Source organism: Elephantulus edwardii, unplaced genomic scaffold, assembly GCF_000299155.1.
Source record: "Elephantulus edwardii isolate Elephantulus edwardi_28Jun2011 unplaced genomic scaffold, EleEdw1.0 scaffold00254, whole genome shotgun sequence".
Lineage (NCBI taxonomy): Eukaryota > Metazoa > Chordata > Mammalia > Macroscelidea > Macroscelididae > Elephantulus > Elephantulus edwardii.
In genome coordinates this window covers 3,340,531-3,351,938 of record NW_006400004.1, presented here as the reverse complement: position 1 = coordinate 3,351,938, position 11,408 = coordinate 3,340,531, and the positions used below count along the sequence as shown (strand labels likewise).

Here is an 11,408-nt window from a genome sequence, read left to right as displayed (position 1 = left end):
ATAGTATCTTCTCACATCTGCAGTATGTGAAGATTTTAAGTTGTTAGCATCGACTAATTTAACAGCAGGCCAAATACACAGACCACCAGTATAAAAGAACACTCTGAAATACATTCAAAATCATGACATTAATTCTCCAATCCCTGGATGCATCATGATTACAAAGGCTGTGCAACACAAAAGCTTCATACAAGATCAACGGCAATGTGTAAAAAACTTAAATGCTAGTATGTTCTAAATTAGTTTCATGGATATCTTACAAAGTACACTAATTTCTTTTGGATCTTCATTTGGATTTACAGTTCAGGATTGAATTTGGGAGTGGAGGTGGTGGTAGGCATTGTTTCTTAAAACCTCTACATCAAGCGCATCCATACAAAGAATTTAATTCTCTCAGCATCTTTTCACCGGTCTACTGTAGAGGGGTGTGGTTGGGGAGCTATGAAACCGTCCAAGACAGCAGCTGAGGATACCCCAAATTGTGTGTGTCCAGGCAATACAGATTTTTATTTTTTAGATTTGAGCCAAGTCAATTTGTCCTTGCAAGAGCCAGACTGTTCTTTTTAGAACACAATAATAAAAATAAAATCGGAAAGCATGGTGGAAACAAGCAGCAAAACCAAAGCGGTTTGGTCTCTTGTGACTGGTATGCTAATGATGTATAAGATTTGATATATCTAATTCTACAGCTTGAGACACTTTTAAGGAGAGAGGTCTGCGGCTCTGGTCAGGGTCAAAAGTCAAACGCTTTTTTGTATCCTCACTGTATTCCTACATTCATTTTGGCCTGGGTCCGAGACCAGTTGAACTCACTGCGGTTGTGGTCAACCCAAACAAAGAGGAATGGATGCTCTCCCCAGGGAGTGGAGAGGGAAAGGTGGCCCTAGCTTCCCGCTCCAGGTGTCCTGCAAGGGTCGATCATGCAGGCCGCGGGGAGGAAGGGTACCAGAACGTGCCAGGAGTGTGGTCGGGAAAGGCTGGACCAGGACAGTCCTGGCAAAAGGCCCCGCCCTGCCCATGGTCAAGGTTAACCCACACACGGAAGGTACCTGTGGAGGCCTCGCACAGCCGAAAGGCATCGGGCGATCATGGGAGCGCCAAGAGGCCAGCAGTGGCGGGCGTGTGGTCCTTCGATGTGTGAGAGGAGAAGGAGGGAGGCAGAACTGCGGTGCTAGGAAGCGGCAAGGCGGCCTAGGCAAGGACGAGATAGCGGCGGCCAACACTGTGACTGCAGCCGGCACAGCCTGAGCCCTCCCACGTGCGACAGTCCACGCCCGGGCCGCTGAAGTCCCGCCCCCGCGGCAAGTCCCGCCCCACGTCTCGCCTCGCCCACTTCCCCTCCTCACGTTCCTCCTAATCCCGCCCCACTCCGCCCCACCTACAGTCCAATCCCGCCCCGCAACCCGCCCCGTCCTGCCCATAGCCCCGCCCCCCAAGCACGCCCGACACCGCCCAGAGGCGGTCCTGGAGAAACCCAGGGTTCCAGACCTAAGCGCACCTCAGGGTGGACTGAGGGGGTGGCGGTAGCGGCTAGCGTACTGAGGAAGTTTGGGCGACTGTTACCTGCTTTGCAGCTCGGAGGCCAGACTCAAACCCTGAGAACGAGGGGGCGGGCGGACCTGCCTACTGACGCCTGCGAAACAGCTGCCCGCGTCTGTCTTGGAGCCTTTTGCTGGTAAGGGGCTACTTCCCGGGATGGGTGCGTCTCCTGCATCCCTAGCCAAAGGCCTGCGTGGTAAACCTGCTGCAAACAATTGAGGCCTAGGCGCAGCTGTAGTCCTTAAGGGAGAAAGAGGGAGGTCGCTGTGCTCTAGGGAGAGAAGTCTGGAGGAGATTGGGTATCTCTTTTTTCCTTTCTGCACCCTCTTTCCCACATTCTTTTTTCTCCTTCTGCCTTGGGGCCTTTTTTCAGCACTTGCAACCCCACGGCCTAGAGTCTTGATTTGCTTTTAAAATAAGTACACAAATAATAAACATCCTAGCGGCGGGTACCACACCCTGCCTTTGAAATAAGGAACCCTAGGAGAAGATGGGTGATGCGATTTCGTGGAAAAGAGCCATTAATGCCGGCTGGCCCTGCGCCACTGTTTGGATGCGATAGTATTCCATGTGGATGAACATGATCAGAGCTTCCAGCTCGTCCGAGAGCACAGCTGCCGCCGAAAGCACTGATCAGCTTGGGTTGGTAATATCCATTGACTTAGTCAATGATTTGGTGACATGGCTGTTGATGAAATAGGAATGCCATTTTTATTAAGGGTGACGGACAGTCAACAAATGAGCAATCTTTTGTTAATATGTCTTTCCCATCAAATAACGCTCTCAGCCTTCCAAAGCAAATGGAGTTTAAATTAGGCGTACATTGTTTGAAAATACCAGGAAATAGTGGAAAATACCAAGTAGGGATCAGCTTCTGAGTCAGCAGTCTGAATTCTCCCTTAAGTTAGTCTTGAGGCCTTTTGGGGATACCACCGTGTATATCTTTACGTTTGCTGTGTAAATTGTTGAGATACAGTGAAGTGCTTATTGAGAGCTTATATTGTATATATTTTGATAAGCCATTCACTTATACAAGACAAGAATCTAATACTACTGTGTATAAATGAAAATATCAATACTTTGTGCTCTCTTGGGTCTTTAAAGGAAGAGAAGATAATGCAAGGAGTTTTGCTTTTAACTTTTCAAATAATTAATAATCTTTGTTATTTATAACCTCAGGAATGCATAGCCCTTTAGATTGATTGTTCAAGATAATTTAGATCAGTATTTTTGTCCTTCTTACCAGGAAAACGTGTTTGAACTTCTAAAATGTCATCTATCAAGCACCTCGTTTTTGCAGTTATTCGTTTTTTACGAGAACAAAGTCAGATGGACGCTTATACATCTGATGAACAAGAAAGCTTGGAAGGTAGGCAGCTGTTCCTTGATTTACTTATATTTTAATTTGAAAAGAGTAAAACAGGTGCAGGCTTGATGTTATGATCCATTATAACAACATCAGAATGTTTGTTGATTTTTCAGAAAGTGAGGCCTAACTGTAAGGCTATCTTATTCCTATTTCCTGAGGAGGTGCCCTAGTGTTGCAGTGTTTAAGCTCCTGAGTGCTAATGGGAAGGTTGAAAGTTTGAACTCACCAGCCCACTAGCCACTTCACTGTTCTCTGTGTAAATTGTTGAGGTATTGTGAGGTGCTTATTGAGAGCTTATATTGTATGTGAAAGGAAAAATATGCAAAGATTTTATAGCTTGGGAACCCTGGGGGACAGTTCTCCTTAGTCCTATAGGGTCATTATGAGTAATAGACTCCATGACAACGAGGTTATTCGCTGAGGCTTATTTAGGTTTTAATTAACAACAGGTTAAACAAGTACTGTTGTTACAATATTCATGTTATAGAAAACTTATTCACAGTGGTTGATAGGCTAAGTTAAGGTAACATAGCTAAAAGGTCTCAAAGCTAAGATTTAAATCTTAATTCTACTCTAAATGCTTATTGTATTCTTTAACATAATAGGGTGGCATCCAGTTTATAGAAACAGTGAATGAAATGATCACATTTATTAACATTTATTTGTTGTGTTTTGTCATTGAGGCAGAATTTGCTCATAGCTGATCCTCCAGTGAGTTTTTAGAGGCTATAAATCATACAAGGAGGAGAATGCCTATCTTGTTCCCGCAGAGCAGTTGGTGAATTTGATTCACCAGCTTTTGAATTGACACTGCAGCTCCTTACTACTAAGCAACCAGAGCTCCCTGGTCCATATGACCGGTACAATTTTTACAGTGGTGTCATTATTTCCGTATTATAATAGCACCACGCAGAAGTCTAATAATTATAGCAGTAGTGAGCTGACAAATTCCTGTTTGGAACTTGAGGGGATTTCACCCTTATATTTATGTGAGCTTTAAATATCATGTTTCATAATTTGGAAAGTTGAACAGAGGTTAGATGATCAACTCCAAACACATCATGTACTTTCTTAACACCTCCTTTGTTTTTCATGTTTATGCACTATAGAATGTAAATGAAATACAATTTTAACAAGGTAGAATTTTGTAGATGAGCTCATTGGCATTCACTGAGTCTTCACAAGGTTTGATGAGTTTCTTTGTGGCCCAAAGGCTTAATTGGTTAAATGAGACAGTACATTTGAGAAAACTTATTAACAATACTGTGTAAGTTTCCTTTCCTGAAGCTGCTTCTCCTATAAAGGGGCACATTTATTACTTTCAGCCTGTGGTTTTCTTGTGAATATGTTTTTAGGAGGTGGGAATGGAAAGTAGGCATTTGCTATAATCTTGCAATCTGGTGAGAAGGCCTTTTTCCAGGTGGCAGTGAGGGGAGCAGATGACACACAGTTGGAGAACGTTGCAGTCAGTCCATTTAATGTTAAGGTCTTTTTGTCTTCCTTGGTCATTAGATTGTGTGAAAATCAAGAAGATAGTGTATGTCAGGGAAATATCAGTATGATTGATCTGTAACAAACAGATAAATGAAATAACTTAATTTTTTTTTATTCAAAGGCAGTATAATATATTTAAAGGATGAAAAAATAAAATTGAGAAAGTTGGGTGTTTTGGGTTATTTTTAACCAAGATGCTAAGCCCTATTTTTAAGATGTTATTCAGCCAAAAATTCCCAGTATGTGCCTTCAGCTGTTTGTTTTATATGGCAATCAGAAATGGTGCCAATTATTTTTGATCCACTCCTATTTTTTACTCTGTAATTCTAATTTAGTTGATTATGAAATCATGTGCAAGTATCTGCCCACCTTCTAGACACTGAAAAAAATCCTTAGGAAAAAAGCATAAGTTCTAGTACCAGCTTCAACACTTAGTGTCAAGCTTGGTGTATCATCAGCTTTGAGTCTCATTATTAGATCATGTCACCCACTTCTCCTAATTACTGTCATCACTTGACATCTGCCTGAATTTTTAACTGTTATGACTTCTTATCTCTGTCATTCTCTCTAGCATTGTTCCTGTCTTAGTTCTTAACAAGGGCAGTATACTCATGCATAAGTCTTCTAGTTCTCTGACTTCTCAATTCCTTAATGTTCTCTGCTCTGGTAATCTTGTCTTTCCCTTTACCTCAACTATGCATTTCCTTAGTCATCCTCTCCACCAGTGGTGGTTCTTAACCAGGAGTGATGTTTGCAATGTCTGAACACCTTTCAGATATCCCATGGGAAGTTATTACAGGCATCTAGTGGTGTAGACTAAGGCTGCTAACCATCCAGTAATTCACAGACAGCCCTCACAACAAATTCTCTCTTTTAGAATGTCACTGTTGCCTAAAAAATAAAAGAAAAAAATCTCTCTTGGTGAGATTGAAGATCTTTCCTTCAATTTTATTTTAATTTTAGATTTTATTACCAAACTACATCTTCTCCATAATTTTCATCCATAGGCATTTCATTTCCTATTACTGCTTATATTTCTGGTCATTCCCTGCCCTGGAGATTCTTTGACCCCTATCGAAACTGCAAGTCTCTTAATTCTGCATCTTCATGTTTTATGCTCTTTTTCTTACCTGCTTAAATTCTGTGGTTGGTTTTTGTCATCATTCCTTTGCATATCTATATTTCTTGCAAAAATTTAACCTTGTTTAAATGAAACGCTCTCCTTACTCTATTACTGTATCCATATGATTGTATAGAACAACAATAATTAAAAATCAAACCTGTTGAAATCGAGTTGATTCTGACTTAGTCACCTTCTAGGACATAGTAGGACTACTCTATGTGGTTTCTAGGATTGTGAAACTTTTTTTTATTTTTTTATGTTTGTGTGAGTGTACCGTCAAATCAGATCTGACTGGTACAGGAGGAGACTGCCCCTCCTTCCCTGGCAGAGCATCTGGTGGATTTGAACTGTGCGCCTCTGGGATTGTAGTTACAGCTCCTTGCCACTAGGCCACCAGAGCTCCCCCAGGATTGTGAAACTTTTATGGAGTCAAACTGTTTTGTCTCTCCCATGGAATGGCTGGTAGATTAGAACAGCCAGCCTTCTGGTTAACAACAAAATGCTTACCTACTCTGCTCTCAGGGCTCTTAGATTGTATTATGTTAAGGGAAAAGCCATACATCTGTGCTGACTGATTTTTGCTTTAAATTCACGACTGTGAACCTCAAGTGGACATTTAATGCAATCACACACTCTATTGCAGGGTCACTTCCTTCAATTCCTTAAATGTCCATCCTAATACTTTCTTCTGTTTTCTCTTGCACTTTACCTCTGTGCCTGTTTTCAGTTTGCTTCATGACCTTGCGTCCTTCTTTTCTTAAAATTTTGAGTACTGAGAAACAAGTTCGACAAACTCCTACTGTTCCATCTGTCTACCTACTGACATCTACGCACATGCTGTGCCTCCTTGCCTGTCTGAATGATGCTCTTTTCTATGTTTCTTTCGAAGTAGAACCCCTCTCCAGGCTTGTAGAACCCATCCTGTGTATACTCCAGTACATTGCCAATTATTCTACCCTCTTGCTCTTCCTTCAGCAGATTTTTACCCTGCTGGATGAATTCTGTCAATATAAATTTTCTATTTCTTTCTTCTTTGAAACTCCTACAAAAAAACCCAAACAACAACAAAAAATCATTTACTCTTGCTTATCCTATCCTCGATTCAATTCCTTGCTCCATGTCTCTGTGGTTGTTAGGTGCTGGACGAGTTGAGTATGACTCATAGTGACCCTATGAACAACAGATCTGAATCTTACCCTAACCTATTCCATCCTTAAAATCTCTGATACACTAGAGCCTGTTGCTGTAGTCACTGTGTCAATCCATTTCATTGTGGGGTCTTTCTCTCTTTTGCTGACCTTTTCTGCCTTTTTTCTACCTCATCACATTTTTACTTTGCTGGACAACATCATGATATATGGAGAAAGGATTGAAACTGTCAGTGATGTAATCTTACATGGATCCACAATCAACACTTTTGGTACCAGCAGTCAGGAGATAGCTGCTTTTGGCAAAGCTACTGTCAAGGATCTTTCCAAAATAGTAAAGAGCTATGATGTCAGTTTAAAGACTAAGAGGTTTCTGATTTAGCCATGGTCTTTTCAATCACTTGCTATGCATTGGAGAGCTGGACAATGAATAAGGATGACAGAAGAATCAATGCCTTTGAGTTGTGATGTTGGAGAAGAATACTTGTTATTCCATGGTCTGTCAAAAGAATGAACAAATATGTCTTAGAAAAGGTGCAGCCATAGTTTTCCTTGGAGGCAAGGATGGCAAAGATTCATCTTTTTTACTTGGACAAGTTGCTAGGAGACGCCATTCCTTGGAAAAGGGGTGTCACGTTTGCTGCATAGACACTGTCCCCATTTCTCCCTCATCTTTTTCTGTAAAATTCTTTGGAAGCGACATCCAGTTCCTCCTAAATTTTTCTTTTTTAAAAACCTGCTCCTGTTAGTCTTTTGCCCCATATCTCTTCCAACATTGTTCTCAAGGTCGAACATTGTTCTCAATGTCATTGGAAATTCTGTGCTAGTTTTTTTTAGTGATTAGTTCTTAGCCTTCACTTGACTTATGAACTGTCACTGATATAATTGATGACTCCCTCATCCTTGTTCTCTTTCAGGTTTCTTTACTCACTTGATTCCAGGATATTTATACTGCCTGAATTTTCTTTCTGGTTTGTCTCCATTGCTCATCTTTTTATTCCTGACTTTGTGTTCCTCAGGTTCAGTGTTTTGTTCTTTTCTCACCACTTATTTGGCAATATGTTTATTCAGAATTTTTAAAATTTTTTCTTATTTTAATTGAGTTTTTAATGAAAGTTTGTAAGAGAACTTGGGTTTCCATTAATTTATTGTGTACATTTTCTTCCCTACCCACCCCCCCCAGTTTGCTTTACTCTTTGAAAAAAAGGCTTTCATTATTGCACAATTTTCTCCCCACCCTGCCCCCAGTCCACTTTGCTTAGATATCCCATACTTATGTACTGACATATCTCAAATTTATGTTACTTCAAAGGAAAACTTTAAAATGTTAAAAAGCAAATATGCCATTTTCAGAACTAAGGTGCACCTGACCCAAATAATTGTATTTTATGTCACTTCATATGGATACAGAACTGGACAATGAATGAGGAAGACTAAAGAAGATTTGACACCTTTGAAGAATATAGGATGTACCCAGATATTTCTTGGAAAGAATTTAGCCACAATGCTTTATGGAGGTGAAGATGGTGAGACTTCATCTCACCTCCTTGTAGCATGGTATCAAGAGGGGCCGATATCTAGAAAGGGATATCATACTTGTTAAAGTAGAATGTAGTGAAACAGAGGAAAACCTTCAGTGAAATAGATTGACACAGTGGCTGCAACAATGGACTTGCAATTGTGAGGAAGGTGCAAGACTGGTCAGTGTTCCGCCCTGTTGTACATGAGGTTGCTATGGGTCAGAACTGACTCCACAGCACCTAAAAACAATTGAAATGTATAGCTTGAATCTTTTTTTCTGAACTCTAGACTTCTTTATTCATTGCCGAGCGCAAGAGAGGAAGACCTTCCACGCGATGGAGTGACTCAGTGACTGGATAATGAGAGTAGGTGTGTCAGAGACAGTGAGGTTGGCTCAGGATAGAGCAAAGTTCAGGGATATTGTACATAGGGTCACTATGAGTCACAAGCAACTTTGCAGCACATAACAACAGCAACAGAAATAGTGTCCCCTCGCCCTCAAGCAGTGAGCAGGAACAGACCAGTGTGTATGAGAAGAATAGTAATAGTAATAACATTTGCAGTAAGATGACCTACAAGTGTGAACAGTGTGGTAAATGCTTTGATGATCATTCCAATTTCAGTGCCACCAACACATTCATTTCTATGTCTAATGACAAAAGTAATCTAAACCCACTGTTATTGAGTACATTCCAAATCACACCAAACCTCTGTCAAGTTTCTAAGGATCTAAATCTTTATGGTAGTAGACTGCCCATCTTTTTCTCACAGAGCAGCTGGTGGATTCCAACCACCAACCTTTGGATTAACAACCTAACACATTACACATTATGCTTACTATTGTTATGTACCATTGAGTCAGAACTGATTCATAGCTGACCCTCTAGCAGATTCTCAGACACAGTAAATTGCACATTGTGAGATTGGTTTAAACCATGTGACTTTGGGTTGGCAGTGCAGCTCCTTACTACTGGACGACCAGAGCTCCAATCCTGTGTCTAACAGGCATCTCAAATTTAGCACAGCCAAATGTGAACTCTTCGAACTCTCACCCTAAGTTGATTGTAACTGCAACTTCCACATCTTGATTGATGACAACTCCAATTTTTTAGTCATACAGGCCAAAAACTTGGTCATGTTTCTACACTTTTCTCTTTGATATTTCTGTACCAGTAAATCTTTTTAGATGTACCTTCAAGATATGTCTGATATTTGACCATTTCTTAATCCCCTCCACTGGTAGCACTACCTTGGTAACCTGTGCCTGGTCTCTCTGCTTTTATCCTTGCCTTTCCATCACTGTTCTCAGCATAGCTGCCAATAAGATCCTTCAAAATAGTGTATGTCATGCTGTGTAGCTCTTCTGCTCAAAATCTTGCAGTGGCTCCTTGTATAACATGTTGTTGTTATATGCTGTTGAGAATTTACTCACAGCTGACCCCTTGCTTTACTTTCTCTTTGTCAGTATCAAACAGGCTGCTTTTGTTTGGTGGAGCCCTGTGTTGCAGTGTTTGAGCACTCAGCTGTTAACCCAGAAGTTATTTCATTCAAATACACCAGCCAAATTTGAGGGAGAAAAGACATGGTGATCTGTTCCTGTAACAGTTATATCCGAGAAAACAACTTCTATGAGGCAGTTGTACTCTGTCCTAGAGAGTCACCATAAGTTGTTGAATCTATGCAGTGATTTTTTAAAAAAATACACACCAACAATACACACACACAAACACAAGATATATGCACGTACATGTGTGTATATATTGTTGTTTACCATCAAGTCAGAATTGACCCATATCTGACCTTCCAGCAGCTTTTCAAAGGCAATTAATCGAACAGGATGAGATTGCCCATCCTTCTCCAGTGGAGCAATTGGTGGATTTGAACTGTGTGCCTTCAAGTTTGCAGTGCAGCTTCATAACAGTTATATCCAAGAAGATGCTATGAGGCAGTTCTACTCTGTCCTATAGAGTTATCATGAGTTCTTTAATCTATGCAATGATTTTAATATACATATATATGCACATGTGTGTGTATAAATACTCTTCTCATTTATTGTAGAGTTGAAATGGACTCATAGCTAACCCTCTACTGGCTTTCCAAGGCTGTAAACTGGGCAAGAGGAAATTATCCATCTTTGTCTCCTAGAACTAATGGTAAATTTGAACCAAAAAAGGCACAGTCTTTGGGTTAGTAGCTCAGCACCCTACAGATTATATGACTCTGTGTGTGTGTGCACATGCATACCTACAGACACATACTTTTAGACATTTATGACATTTTTAGGTGTACACTCTTGAAAGGAGGATCTTGTTTCTTTTTTTTTAATTTATTTTATTTTGTGTGTGTGTGTACTGTCAAATCGGATCTGACTGGTACAGGAGGAGATTGTCCCTCCTTTTCCCGGCAGAGCATCTGGTGGATTTGAACCATGCGCCTCTGAGACTGCAGTGCAGCTTCTTGCCACTAGGCCACCAGAGCACCCCTAGGATCTTGTTTCTTAAAACAGAACCCTGAGGTATAAATAAGTTGAATTACTGTCTCCAGATAATTATACTTTATTCCTCCCAGAATTATCATCAGTATTAAGGAGATAGTACTAAATTCTAAGCCTATGGTGGATTTGTTTAATAAACATTATTTCTTCCTAAATATATTCTAGTGTTGAACACTAGACATTTTTGAACTCTAGTTTGCATACCTAAATGGAATTTTGTTTTTTAAAAAGAATTACCTTCCAGAACAATGTCTATTTGGTTTTGTTATGTGCCGTCGAGTCGCTGGCAACTCATAGCGAACTTATGTACAATAGCCCTAAACCCTGCTCTATCCTGTGCCAATCGCACTGCCTCTGACACACCCATCCCGGTTACCCCAGTCACTGAATCAATCCACTTCACAGAGTGTCTTCCCTTTCTGTGCTGTCCCTCCACCATGCCAATAATGATGTCCCTCTCCAAGGACTGGTCCCTCCAAAGTATGTCAGACGAAGCCTCAGAATCCTTGCCTCCAAGGAGCCGCCCGGTTTAACCCTCTCCAGGGTGAATCTGTTTGTTTTCCTAGCAGTCCAGGGTACATTCAGTATTCTTCTCCAGCACCACAGCTCAAAGACACCAATTCTTCTTCGGTCCCACAGTCATTGTCTCTCTGATGCATAACAAGTGATTGCAAAGACCATGGCCTCTATCAGGCGTACCTTAGTCTCCATAGTGACACC

At 40.9% G+C, this 11,408-nt stretch overlaps 1 protein-coding gene across 1 annotated transcript in view; it reads left to right on the top strand.

The window, feature by feature from the left end:
• The first annotated feature begins 2,772 nt into the window (after positions 1-2,772).
• Positions 2,773-11,408, top strand: part of SGTB (small glutamine-rich tetratricopeptide repeat (TPR)-containing, beta) — a 75,621-nt gene continuing 66,985 nt past the window's right edge. Inside the window, exon 1 of the mRNA XM_006899373.1 lies at positions 2,773-2,908. Coding sequence (XP_006899435.1) covers positions 2,809-2,908 — 100 coding nt within the window. The 5' untranslated portion in view covers positions 2,773-2,808. The remainder of the gene's footprint in view (positions 2,909-11,408) is intronic.